The following is a 12,948-nucleotide window of genomic DNA, read 5'->3' as shown; positions in this document are numbered from 1 at the left end:
TAACGCACATGTTTTATTTTTAAATTTTCCGCCCACCTGTTCCTATTTTTATGAAAGCTCCTTGGTATTTTCAGACGGACCCGCTACGGTCATTCTGCGCACGAGGCTTGATGAAATATCGATAACCTTCAGTATTTTTATACCAGAGACCTTTGGGTCTACTTCTATATATTTAATTCTCAAATTAATTTTTAATTACAAAATTATCCTTCTGTCATATTAAAGAGAGTCTTGCATTTCTACATTTACTGTATTTTTATAAACGGAATTTAAAAAAATACCAAATACTGAGGAGTGTTGGAAAACGCCGCACCTGGCAGCAGCAGCTCCGAGCTGGTTTCTCCACCTCTAGCACGAGGTTGTTTATTGGGCGAAATTTAATGATTCCCTGTAATCATAATCATTCAGCATTTGCGTGAGTTGCCAAACACCGACCCGACCATACCAAATTCCGTTTCGGCCAGAACCTAATCAGCCTCCAACCGACCCGTATATATCCAGAAAACACCCGATCCGCAGCAGCAGCAGTGGCATTTCATCCGAAACAAGGGCCGCGGGCAGTAGCAGAAACACCTTTTCTTCGCTCCGAACTCGAGTGAATCGGGCAGCGTATGTCGTCTATATCGCCTATATCGCCTACACATGCTAGTAGTCGTGGTGCAGCAGTAGCACATACCAGCAGAGCAGTAGCCGCAGTGTCAATTAGTAGTTTCGCATAACACCACCACCTCACGCGTACACTCTGCAGCAGCAGCAGCACCACCACCACCCCCCGAACGCCCGCCCACCCGTGTGAATCGTCGTGATATCCGTGTTATACAACAAAATTGTTCCGTGCTCAACATACGCCGGCTGAAAGTAGCCCGTAAATCATTGCCCATCCTCGCCTGGCGGAGCAACCCGATTGCAGTGGAGAAAGCGGTTCCACAGCCGAAACTTGTTCTAGTCCGGATTATCAGGTCGCAGCGTAAGAGGAGCAGCCGCAGCAAGGGCACAACCACAATATTCTCGCACAGTCGGTAGTTTAGCTGCACCACCACCACCGCCGCCAGATCGGATCCACCATGAACATAGACGACTACGAATCGCTGCCCACCACCAGTGTGGGTGTCAATATGACGGCGGGCGCTATTGCGGGCGTGCTGGAGCATGTGGTCATGTATCCGCTGGACTCCGTCAAGGTGAGAGAGCATTGCCGCCCGGTAACCGGAGCAGGAGCCTCATAAACAGAACCCGACCCGACCATAAACCTAACCTCACTAAACAGTCGGAATTTTTGTGTGTGCCGCCGCTGCTTTGGCATAATCGTGATGTAATTCCTCGGGTCTCGAGTGCAACCAAGAGTTCCGCTCCCCGATTCCCATTAAGAGCTCTGGGTGGTGTAGCGCTTAGCGCTCTGTGCGCTTATCGGAGCACGTTCCATTGGTTTATGCTGCGGCGATAAGATTACCCCTAAATGGACAGACTATCTCTTATCGGCAGAGTTCTGATCGTTCACCTGAAAATTCGGTAGGGCCAAGTACATAGGTCCGCCACTTAATCATATGCAAATGTATAATGACGTTCGTTCCGATACACACGAGTATAGGTATATGCACATATATACCCCCGCCATATAATACCTATTATTGACCGATTCTTGTTTCGTTATTTATTGATTTTCGTGGCCACATGTGTCAATCGCGCAAATGACAGCCGGCAGGCAGTTGGTTGCCAGTTTAAAGCCTGGCCGGGATTCCCGGCGTCATCACTATAATCTATAGTCTCTCCACCGTCCGTTTGACGAGCTAATTTCGTGGAGTTACGAAAGCCAGAGCGGAAAACCTTTAATTGACCAGCAATTGAGGCGCTTTTATTCGCGCTGTTTCGCTATGGTTTATAAATAAAAATTGTCATTCTGATTTCACACTTTGTTCCCTTATCAGGGGTACTTATAGTATAGTATCGGGATGAATGAATCATGTTGGCTCCACATCTCTTCATAGGCAGTTCGGTTCTATCTAGCATTTATGTAAGGGAGACTTCTATCAGTTTTTTAATTAGGTTTCCCCCACTCGAGAGACTATTTTTCACCTTGAATTGCCTTGTTGACTTGTTATTGATAGCAGCAGCCAGCCAGCAGATAGATAAATGCAGTTGGGCCGTTTTCCAGGAAATCTTATCTTCATCGCAAAGCCTACGTCTCCGCGATTTACAGTATGGATGCTGCTCTCCGCTTTCAGATATAATTCTATCTTGTTTGCCCGACAGGCACGCCTTTAAATAAATGCAATTAAGTACATGTACAAATGTACTATGTGCAATCGTAAAATACGTAGACAATTGCAAATCTGTAGGCCCCGGGTGACTTGCTTATAAATAAGCGAAAGTTATCCCCCACAAACAAACAATTATATATTTTTATATTCCACTGATATCGGTTATTAGTCCCTGCTATTGTAAGCCGATTGTAGCCTACTCATTGACGAACCCAGAAAAACTATGACAGTTAAAATAAAAGTTTAAACTAGTTTATTTTTAAGATGATCTAATGTCTGTTCTTAATAATAATTCGCTCTTGTTGCTGCCAGATTGCACAATCCATAGACTGCAACTGCAGTGCAAGATTAAAATAGTTTCGGGAATCACCCAATCAATTCTGAACACAAATCATGATGAGAGCACGTTTTGAGGTCTTGACAATGTCAGCAGAAAAACGGAAAATTGGATACCCCCTACAATTGAGTTTGGTTCTGTACTATATATCATGAGTAACCATGACTTGCAGAAGAATAGCTAAAAGTGTATCTGTTCACTTCATCATTTTCCCTGACTTAATCAGAGTTTTTGATAATACATAAGGGAAACCAGTTAGTAATTCTGACGAATCACTTCAGTCAGTTGATTACCCGGTTTAATCTAGGACAAACAATGGGTAAATTAAATAACAAACACTGCAGAAAGGGCATTGTGAAATGCACGATGTAAATATATGTGCAATTATTATAACTTTTTTATAGCAATTATTTTAAACGTTCTATTATTCCGCATTTATAGACGAGAATGCAGAGTCTTTCGCCGCCCACACAAAACATGAACATATTATCAACCCTTCGGAACATGATCACACGTGAGGGTTTGTTAAGGTAAGTAATGCGAAATCAATATTACCTTTTACGGATTATTCTAATATATTTTGTGATCCACAGACCCATCCGGGGCGCCAGCGCTGTAGTGTTGGGTGCTGGGCCAGCGCATTCGCTGTACTTTGCTGCCTACGAAATGACCAAGGAGATGACGGCCAAGTTCACAACAGTGAGAAACCTCAACTACGGTAATTTTGAAGGAGTTTGTCTGCGCCAATGGCTCCTAATGTGCCGAATCCATTGCAGTGATTTCGGGAGTGGTGGCCACCCTCATTCACGACGCCATTTCTAGTCCCACGGATGTGATAAAGCAGCGCATGCAGATGTACAACTCACCCTACACATCGGTGATAACCTGCGTACAGGATATCTACAGGAAGGAGGGCTTCAAAGCCTTCTACAGAGCCTACGGCACGCAACTGGTCATGAACCTACCATATCAGACAATACATTTTACCACATACGAGTTTTTCCAGAACACAGTAAGTTTTGCCTACAACCTATTATCCCTTAAAGTATATCACAACATCTTTGTGCCTTGCAGTTGAACCTTGAACGCAAATACAATCCCCCAGTTCACATGGCAGCGGGTGCTGCGGCTGGCGCCTGTGCGGCGGCTATAACCACGCCCCTGGACGTGATCAAGACGCTACTGAATACACAGGAGACTGGACTGACGCGCGGCATGATTGAGGCCAGCCGAAAGGTAAATATATTACACATCGAAAATAACAGATTGTATTATTAGTATGACTTTAAATTTACAACTTTGTAAGCTTCCAAGCAGGAAACCAGAATCGTTCAGATAACTAGAGGTTTAAAAATAGCGGATATTGCATTGTGAAAAGTTCTCGTACATGATTAAAACCATATATCTTTATAGAAGAACAAAAATACATTAAAAAGCCCTACATTTTTTAAGTTTATCCTAAACTTTTATTTCAAATAAGAATACATTTTTTGATATTAGATTATGCTTTATGTTGATCGTTTTAAAGTAGTCAAAACTTGTTAAACCAGGTTGTTTTTAAAGTCACTTAACTCTTCCGATGTCAATCGTAATTGCTGTAAATGATCTTTACAGTTTTTTTATAGCCTAAACAGGTTACACATCGAAAATAAGGGATGGTGAAATTATGAGCAATTTAAATTTATAATTTTGTAAGCTTCCAAGCAGGAAATCAGAATCGTTCAGATAAAAAATAGCGCATATTGCATTGTGAAAAGTTCTCTACATAGTTTATCCTGTACGTTAATTTTAAATAAGATTTAAAGTAATCAAAATGGGTTAAACCAGGTTGTTATACCCTTGCAGAGGGTATTATGATTTCAGTCAGAAGTTTGCAACGCAGTGAAGGAGACGTCTCCGACCCCATAAAGTATATATATTCTTGATCAGCATCACAAGACGAGTCGATCTAGCCATGTCCGTCTGTCCGTCTGTCCGTCTGTCTGTCTGTCCGTCTGTCCGTCTGTCCGTCTGTCTGTTTCTACGCAAACTAGTCTCTCAGTTTTTGAGCTATCGGGACGAAACTTTCGCAAAAGTCTTCTTTCTATTGCAGGTAGTATATATGTCGGAGCCGACCGGATCGGACAACTATATCTTATAGCTCCCATAGGAAGGATCGGAAGAAAAAAACTTTAAAAAATTCTAGCTTCGGTGTTTTTTGAAATATTACCTTCTACTTTTGGGGATGTTATTTTTTAAATATTTCTGAATTTCGAATTAATTATTTAAAAAATCGGACTACTATATCATATAGCTACCATAGGAACGATCGGAAAATTAATGGAAAAGTAATAGGAAATAAATTCTAGCTTCTTTGGTTTTTATTGTATTATCTTCTACTCTAGGATATAACTCTTTTTAAATATTTCCGAATTTCAATTTTAATTTGATCAAAATCGGACGACTATATCATATAGCTGCCATAGGAACGATCGGAAAATTAATGAGAAATAATGAAATAATGAGAAATATTAGAAAATTGAACATTTTTGCGATTTGTTAATTAATAGGAATGATCTGCAAGGGTATATAAGCTTCGGCTGGCCGAAGCTAGCTTCCTTTCTTGTTTTTAAAGTCACTTAACTCTTGCCATGTCACTCATAATTGCTGTAGATGATCTTCAAAGTTTTTTTTATAGCCTAAATAGGTTATAGGTACAAAAAGCTGTTTACTTCCCATCTAATGCCCTTTGTCCTCTTACAGATCTACCACATGGCTGGTCCATTGGGCTTCTTTAGAGGCATGACCGCCCGCGTTCTGTACTCCATGCCCGCCACGGCCATCTGCTGGTCGACGTACGAGTTCTTCAAGTTCTACCTGTGCGGCCTGGACGCCGACCAGTACAAATCGTCAATTACGGGCCGCTCGGAGCCCCGCAAAGCGGACTACGTGCTGCCCAGGACTGCGGATGAGGAGCAGGGCGACCAGGAGCGGGAGACGGTGAAGGAGAAGGAGACGGCAGCGACCCTGCACCCCGCCCCGACCTCGGTGAATGCCTCCGGTGCCATCAAGACGGTGTGCGAGCTGTCGACGCGACCCGCCGGGCCAACAATCAACCTGCACACGCGGCACACGGACGTGAAGAGTCCCTACGAGCGGGGCTTCTCCAGCACGTAGGCGGCGCCAGTGGGCGTGGCCGCGAGCGGGGCCTGCGTTCGAAACGTTTGCAGCAGCAGCGACAGCTAAACCTAAGCGTAGCTATTAGTTGGCGGTGGGGATCGGGGAAGCTGGGGTGCAATTTGGGGGCCCCATTTTGGGCAGGTGGACGACACGGCGTTCGAAACGCCTGCCGTTCCGCTGACCACCGCCTGGCCACCACCCCACTTTCACGTTCAGCCCACCCGAACCCAGCTGCTTGTATGAATACTCTGCGAGGAGTCGGTGAGAGAGTTTTATCACTCCATAGTCGGAGGTTAAATCGTAGTTGTTGTTCTGCACAAAACTCTCGCTCTCACACACAACACGCAAAACTCCACACACAACAAACACACACCTTACACCCACACATACACACACACAAAGACAGTTTTAGGCAAAGTGCGAAATTCTTGTTAAAAAGTATATGCTAATGATAATACTGTATCTATGTTATTTCGAAATGAGAAAACCTTCTTGTAAAATACTATTACCTATGTATTACAACCTTTGATTTACTACATTTATATATATTTTTTTAAACGAGTTTCAAAGTATATACGCATATATATTTATGTTGATCGTTGTAAAGTAATCAAGAGCAAAAATGTAAAGCACACACAAGCGCGAGGAGAAAATTCAATAATTTGTAATCAAATTACACCTTAAATCTTCAAACTGAGATGTTACAAAATATAACGAACCGCAGCTACGTCTCCCCCGGATTGCCCAATCTAGACCCGATACTAACTAACTAGCCAGCCTCCCCCATCGTAGAGTAGTAGCCTAGCTATGTGTAATGCCCTTATTCCGGGCACTCGACTGCGGTTGCTGATAGCATCCTCTACAGTGTTTTAATCATCACACATTATCTTTCGTCTCAGTGCTAGAGTTTTCACCCCCCCGGAGTAGCACTCGCAGTCTAGTGCCAGGGATCGGGGCAACCGGAATCCCCCAAAATATACAATAATGCATCATATTATTACGTTCACTGTTATTTTTGTTTATATATATGCATAATATATATATGGATACGCTACACCGGCGATTATTAAACTGTAAGGTGTAGCTCTAAAATTAAAATTTTATTGTTAAAGAATTCAAAAACGAAAACAAAGCGCAAGCAAAACCATTGGCAAGCGAAAAGGCCCATTAAACGGATGAAAGAAGATACGATTTGTTTTATGTCAAATGCATTAACAACAATTGCCTTTTATTGTTTCCGATAACAGTTGATTCGTTAGCTAGAGGATTGAATCCAGGCCCCGGCGACGAGAGCGCTGCGACAGGATTGGACGGGGCTTGTAGAGATCATCGTTGGTGTACCGCTGCTGTTGGCAGAGCTTCTTGCTGAGTCGCCTGGCGGACAGAGCGTCTGCAGAGAAAACAATCACATTAATCACACGCATTCGCGGAAATGCTCTGGAGTAGCAACGGAAAGTGGGCAGAGAGACAGGAAGTCTTGCGGGAACCGCTTACCCAGCACAATTTAGATATTTGGATAGGACTAGTGGAGGCTTCATACAGCTATATTAATTTATAAGTAATGTGGATGCATGTGGAGGAGAAAGTAGAGGCGGTAGAGATAACGATGAGGATGAGCATGAGATATGTAAGTCACAATCGCAGGGTGGATCGATTTGTTATGACATCTGGGGATATATATATATTTTATTACATATTTTGATCATCTTGTTCATTTAAGAATGGCGCGATATAAAGACTTGTTCGAAATTTAAAATAAAAACCAAAAGAGTTGGTTATAATAATCTAAAAATAACTATTAGGGATCTAAAATTAACTATAAAATCGATCCACCCTATTAAGTGGGTTAGCGATAGATTTGCTACACCAAATGATAGTTAGCTATGATACAGTACGCACCATGCTCCTGCTTCTCCAAAGCCTCGTTCTCCTTGGAGTTTATACTGGCGTCCGATGGCGTGGGCGATGACTTGGGTTCATCGCGTCGCAGCCTCTTTGCCGGACTGCCGGAGGTGCTGCTGCTGGGACTACAAAGCCTCGCCGGTGTCGTCTCTCGCACCACTGGCTGCTGCTGCTGCTGCTGCTCCTGCACACTGCTCCGTCTCCGCTTGGATATGCTCCTTCGCAGAGCACGTATATCCACTGCCTCGTCCTGTGATCCATCTGCGCTCATGCTGTCGAGCAAGTTCTTGCGTTCCTCTATCAGTTGATTGATCAGCTGCAGACGAGCCTTGAACTCGTCGGTGTTTTCTTCGAAGTGGGTTACAAAGTCGGCTACTAATTCGTCACTTTGCTCATTCGAGTCTGGGATTGGTGTGGCGGGTTTTTCGACATCTTTCGGTAGATCCTCCAGTTTACTGGAGGTCTCTACAACTTTTACAGGGCTCTCGGGTATGCTCTCCTCAGCCAGCGGCTGTTCATCTTCCTTGGTCTGCACTGGTTCAGTTTCTTGTACATCGCTTTCTTTGCTTTCCTCCTCGACAGGGGAATCAGGTACGGATTCAACTTTGTCCGCTTCTTGAAGTTCTTCACTTGACGCCTCATCTTGTAAGGCAGCCTCCTCTTGTTTTGCCTCCGATTCTGGCTTTTCCGGCTGATTCTCCGGCTGAACTTCAGGCTGACTGTTCTCCACTACCTTCTGTGACTGGGAACCGGCAGTCAGTTGAATAAAACTGGTCGACGATTGCTGGAGGATGTCGCTGACAATAACAACGCTGCTGGCACTTGCTGCACCGTCGCACCCACCATTGCTGCTGCCGTTGGAGTTTCCATTCGTGCCATTGCCATTCTCTACCGCCGCATCAGCTTTCTCCGGAGCGGCGGTAATATCGGGCTGGGAAATCTTTGCCGGACCTCCGGAACTAGGAGGCTTGCCCTCATCATTGGAATCCGAGCTGCGGCGCTGGTTCAACTTGGCTTTGCTCTCGTTGTGATCGTCGAGGATCGCTTTAGTCTCCGCACTTCCGGATGAACTGGATTTGTTGCGTTCCCGATCGCGGCCCCTGTCGTGGTCTTTCCTCTTTGACGACGAGGAAGAACTACTGCTGCTGTGGTGGCTGCGACTGTGGCTCTCCTTTTCCTTGTCCTTATCCTTATCCTTGTCTTTATCTCGATCCGATCGTGATGAAGATGAACTGGACTTGTGTTTCTTATGCGAGGAGGATTCGTGGCGAGAGGATGAGGATGATGTATTAGCCGAACGCTTGGATGAAGATGAGTCGCGATTACTTCGGCTGGATGAGCTTGAGGAGCTCTTGTCGTTCTTGGAGCTACTGCTTCTGTGCTTCGAACTGGAGGAGTGCGATGAGGAGTGCTTCGAGCTGGAACTCGAGGAATGTTTTGTGTGCGATTTGTCACGACTGCGATCGCGGTCTCGGTCTCGATCGCGATCCTTGCTCCTGCGACGCTGCTTATCATCTGAGTGGCTGTGATGCCGTCGCTCCTTCTCCTTCTCTTTGTCCTTGGACTTTGAGTTGCTTTTGGATTGCAAGGACACAGATGTGGGCGACACTGTGGACTCACACGATTTGGTTACCTCCTCTTTGTGGGTTTCAACTTCTTGTGGCGGGGCAAGCTCTGGGGGTTTATCTTCCTTGACTTCAGATTTTTCGGGGAGATGGGCTTCCCTATTCAGCTCTACATCTGAATTCTCAGTCTCCTTGGGTGTCGCAACCAAAACCGCCTCTGAAATAGATCCATTACTGTTCTCTGGAGGCTTCTCAACTGATGGCTGGGCTGGCGGAGGAGGTGGATCAACTGTAGATGCATCTGGAGGAGGCGGTGGCACATCTTTAGATGGTTCTGGCGGCGGAGGCGGCTCAACTGGGAGTTGGGGCGCAGGAGGGGGCTCAACGTTTGGTGGCGGCGGCGGCGGAGGAGGCTCTTCTTTGGGCGGGGATGGCGGGTGCACGGTTTCTGGTTCCACTATAGACTCGATGCTGGCATTGTTGGCATCGTCTATGTTCGCCTTCACCTCCGACATGATGGCATCTTCGATGGAGAGGATCTGTGGGCCACCGTTGGTGTCCTCGGACACCGAGTTCTTTCGCTCAGTACCTGCAAAGGGAAATCATTTGTAGGGATTAGCTGCACTTATTGCAGGAAGCAACAAGACAAACCCTCGAAGGTAATGGCATCCTGCTTGATGTCAAAGTGCAGCTGGCGACTTCCGTTCTCCGCTGCTCCAGTTGCTCCACTTGTGTCGCTGGAGTTTTCGCTGAACTTTGGCATCTGGGCCTCCTCGGAAATGTTGGCTGGCTCCCCGCTGAGCCCAGGCTGCTGGGCATCGGCCACCGATTCCGTGGAGGAGGCGATGGTCAGGCGGCTGTCGCTGGACACCTGCGAGAGCTGCGACGCTTGCGAGGCGCCGTTCACCGAATCCGAGTTGTTCAGCGAGCCGTTGCTCGGCTCCTCCTTGCTGGCCAGGCGCTTCTCCTCGTACGACGGCGAGGTGTCCTCGTCGTCCACGCCGGGCGGCAGTTCCTCGTCCTTCAGCTCCGACTTGACGGTGGCCCGGTCGGAGTCCGGACTGATCTGCTCCAGGTCGGTGGGCAGGAGGCCGGCGGTGGTCTCCACGTTGAGCAGGCTGCTGCCGCCGCCGCCGTTCATGTGGCCAGCAAATGGCGGCAAGGGCGGAGCGGGCAGCATGGCGGATCTCGAGGGCAGCGGCGGCGGCGGTGTGATGCCCAGGTACTTGTAGACGATGCTCTCGATCTTTGGCTCGAATATGGTGGCCACCTTCGGGTTGACCACCTGGTCCACGATTTGGTCCACTCCCTTGTCCAGGACATCGGTTCTGCAAGAGCCGAGATGAGATTACGTTACCTAATCCCCGCCAGAGGCGTACTCACTCTAGCAGGTGCTTGCGCAGCCGCTCCCGCAGCTGCACCTTGTTGGTCTCGGGCGTCCAGTGCTGCTTGGCCAGGAAATCGTTGACCGCCGTCTCCACCCGAGTGCGTACGTTCTGGTACGCGGGCTTCGTGTCCACGTCCGCCAGGCAGCAATTGAAGCGGAATTCATCGAAGACGCCCTGGGACTTGACCTCGGCAATCAGCGTCTTTATAAAGTCGTCCATGGTGGGTTGCCCCAGCGATTCGCGTGCTGTTGGTTGCCGCGACACCCTCGAGTGTCGTGGAAATCCAGGATATTCGTCGCGTTCGCCTTTACATGCGTTTACACAGATATGTACATATGTTTACGCTAGTTTGTGTCGTGAGTGTCGTGAGTTTGGCCTTGGTCTGGCTCGTGAGTTCGACTAGTGATGGCACTTGCTGCTTTGTAGCCAGACTTGGCTAGTTTCGTTGTTCACGAAAAGTTGGCTATTTTTAACAAGATTGTAGACAGAAACCATTTTCTCTTTTTTTTTATGGCTTCTTTGGTAATATTTCTACAGAAATTAAATGCTGATTCATTTTCGTTTACTCACACAAAAAGAATAATAAAACGTAAATCTAAGAATACAGTTGAACTTCACATTAAGAAAGGTAAATTGGCTAAAATATAAATATATAAATAGTAAATAATATTTACTAAATATCATCATCCACTGCCCTTCCTTATCCCAACCCAGATCAGAATCCTTTCATTCATCAACATCATCTCAAACCCAACTCCCGACAACGTCATTAAAATCATCCCATTCCTTGAAAAAACGCGAATAAAGGTCAAAATTCAAATAAAAATAAATAAAAGAATTTAATTTAGTAAGCTTATAGTTTTAACTTTAAGTTAGCTTTATTTAAATTTTTCTAATGTAACTCATATAATTTTACATTGATCAGCCAACTTAATGGCTATAAATCGTACAGAACAAATAGGAACAAATAACTTGAATACATAACAGGATGGTGTAGCGAACTACGTTTCGAGAGCTGGTGTAATTTGTAGCCTACGTAGAGCACGCGCTGGTTCCGGCATGAGTTACCAGTAGAGGGGGGTCGGGGATAGGTTTTAAGAACGCTGCTACTTGCTCTATAGACGAACAACAAAATCTTATTACTTCGCGTGCTAAAGGGTACGAGGATCTCCACAGGACTAATGGACCGGACTATTGACTAGCAAAGGACAGATAAGGACGAACAAGGATGTAGTGCCTTTATGTCAGCGGTTGTTCAAGCTGACTTGCCCTCCCTACCATGATCACCATCGACCAGATATATTTATGGCGATCCCTAAAAGGCGACTACACTTTACACGACAGATAACATTCGACGACGCATGGCTTCCCTATGGACTCTACTCAACTTTAGACCACATTATAAATTTTATTTTTAAACATAGAATAATCCTATTAACTGACAAAATTTAATTCTAAACAAGAGCATTAGGATCCTAAGAAGTGATTAACATATAGATTGAACTTAAAATTGCGAATTTAATGAATAAAAATTAAATTTAGCGATCGCTGAATATTTCAGTGCTCATGTATATAACATCTAGCTTTTACATGAAATAATACAAATGTAGAGAGCGGGTATAATGGGTGTAAGCATGTAAAATTATGGCATTATATGTGTGACTTAAAATTTTATTTTATTGAGCAGGGAGTTGTGGTTTGGGCTTTATGGGGAGGAAATTTTTTGGAATTTGAAGTTTTCTTTAATTTTTTTTTTATTTTTATTACGGCATTTAGTAAGGGGGTTAAATTTTAATGTTTGTTGTCTCTTTGGACTTTTGTGTTATTTAAAAAAAAAAGGTAGTTGAGATTCATTACAATGGACTCACTTTGTTTCCCACGATGAAGCGCTTCTCGAAGGGGCCTGTGAAAGAGAACCTCAACTACTTAAGAGATTGCTTAAGTTACTCTCACTCGCCTTACTCGTAATCTTCAGCGGTACGGTACTCTGCCGTTAAGTTATGGGAGAGGGAAGGGAATTGTACATGGAAAGACGGGACTGCTCAGCTCTAATGCATATTTTCCTGTTATTGACCTTCTCTCTTGATTGCTATACTCTTAAAACTACTTAAACTAAATTTCAGCTGTTGATCTGCTCCTAGCGGCGTAAAATGCCGCGTAAAATTCGTTACTTTAAGTTTTTAAATGTAATTAGAAATGATTTTGTATTTGAGGGGTTGATTAATTCATTTTTTTTTTCTTGGGCTATATTTCCCTACGGCTTACGGACTGTATTGCCGGTAAATGGACCCTAGCCTAAATTTCGCTGGCTACTGGGCTATTCTACAACATATAAACGT

The 12,948-nt window shown here is 45.1% G+C and overlaps 2 protein-coding genes across 4 annotated transcripts; one reads left to right on the top strand and one right to left on the bottom strand.

Annotated features, from left to right (window-relative positions):
* Nucleotides 1–321: 321 nt before the first annotated feature.
* Nucleotides 322–6,940, top strand: mfrn (mitochondrial iron transporter mitoferrin). Of its 2 annotated transcripts, XM_017143562.3 has the most exons (7): nucleotides 322–415; nucleotides 502–1,181; nucleotides 3,037–3,125; nucleotides 3,189–3,313; nucleotides 3,372–3,607; nucleotides 3,670–3,831; nucleotides 5,338–6,940. In XM_017143562.3, exons 2-7 carry the CDS (start codon nucleotides 1,065–1,067, stop codon nucleotides 5,749–5,751), a joined length of 1,143 nt encoding a protein of 380 aa, XP_016999051.2. In that variant the 5' UTR covers nucleotides 322–415; nucleotides 502–1,064; the 3' UTR covers nucleotides 5,752–6,940. The 2 variants fall into 2 exon arrangements, with proteins under 2 accessions (XP_016999051.2, XP_044251427.1); XM_044395492.2 differs by lacking the exon at nucleotides 322–415 and having other exon boundaries at nucleotides 422–1,181.
* Nucleotides 6,941–6,945: 5 nt separating this feature from the next.
* Nucleotides 6,946–10,976, bottom strand: BOD1 (Biorientation Defective 1). Of its 2 annotated transcripts, XM_017143561.3 has the most exons (5): nucleotides 10,605–10,976; nucleotides 9,873–10,549; nucleotides 7,654–9,810; nucleotides 7,249–7,296; nucleotides 6,946–7,144 (listed from the first exon to the last, which is right to left on the bottom strand). In XM_017143561.3, exons 1-4 carry the CDS (start codon nucleotides 10,826–10,828, stop codon nucleotides 7,289–7,291), a joined length of 3,066 nt encoding a protein of 1,021 aa, XP_016999050.2. In that variant the 5' UTR covers nucleotides 10,829–10,976; the 3' UTR covers nucleotides 6,946–7,144; nucleotides 7,249–7,288. The 2 variants fall into 2 exon arrangements, with proteins under 2 accessions (XP_016999050.2, XP_016999049.2); XM_017143560.3 differs by lacking the exon at nucleotides 7,249–7,296.
* Nucleotides 10,977–12,948: the final 1,972 nt, after the last annotated feature.

The sequence above is a fragment of the Drosophila takahashii genome, chromosome 3R, assembly GCF_030179915.1.
Source record: "Drosophila takahashii strain IR98-3 E-12201 chromosome 3R, DtakHiC1v2, whole genome shotgun sequence".
In the NCBI taxonomy this organism is placed as follows: domain Eukaryota; kingdom Metazoa; phylum Arthropoda; class Insecta; order Diptera; family Drosophilidae; genus Drosophila; species Drosophila takahashii.
This window is presented reverse-complemented; position numbering and strand designations above follow the sequence as displayed.

Excerpts from the sequence above, each read along its gene's own strand:
- mfrn (XM_017143562.3), top strand. The coding sequence starts at position 1,065 with ATGAACATAGACGACTACGAATCGCTGCCCACCACCAGTGTGGGTGTC. Across the intron at positions 3,608-3,669 it reads ACGAGTTTTTCCAGAACACA|TTGAACCTTGAACGCAAATA; the intron begins GTAAGTTTTGCC and ends TGTGCCTTGCAG. Across the intron at positions 3,832-5,337 it reads TGATTGAGGCCAGCCGAAAG|ATCTACCACATGGCTGGTCC; the intron begins GTAAATATATTA and ends GTCCTCTTACAG.
- BOD1 (XM_017143560.3), bottom strand. The coding sequence starts at position 10,828 with ATGGACGACTTTATAAAGACGCTGATTGCCGAGGTCAAGTCCCAGGGC. Across the intron at positions 10,550-10,604 it reads CTGCGCAAGCACCTGCTAGA|AACCGATGTCCTGGACAAGG; the intron begins GTGAGTACGCCT and ends CGGCTCTTGCAG. Across the intron at positions 9,811-9,872 it reads GGATGCCATTACCTTCGAGG|GTACTGAGCGAAAGAACTCG; the intron begins GTTTGTCTTGTT and ends TTCCCTTTGCAG.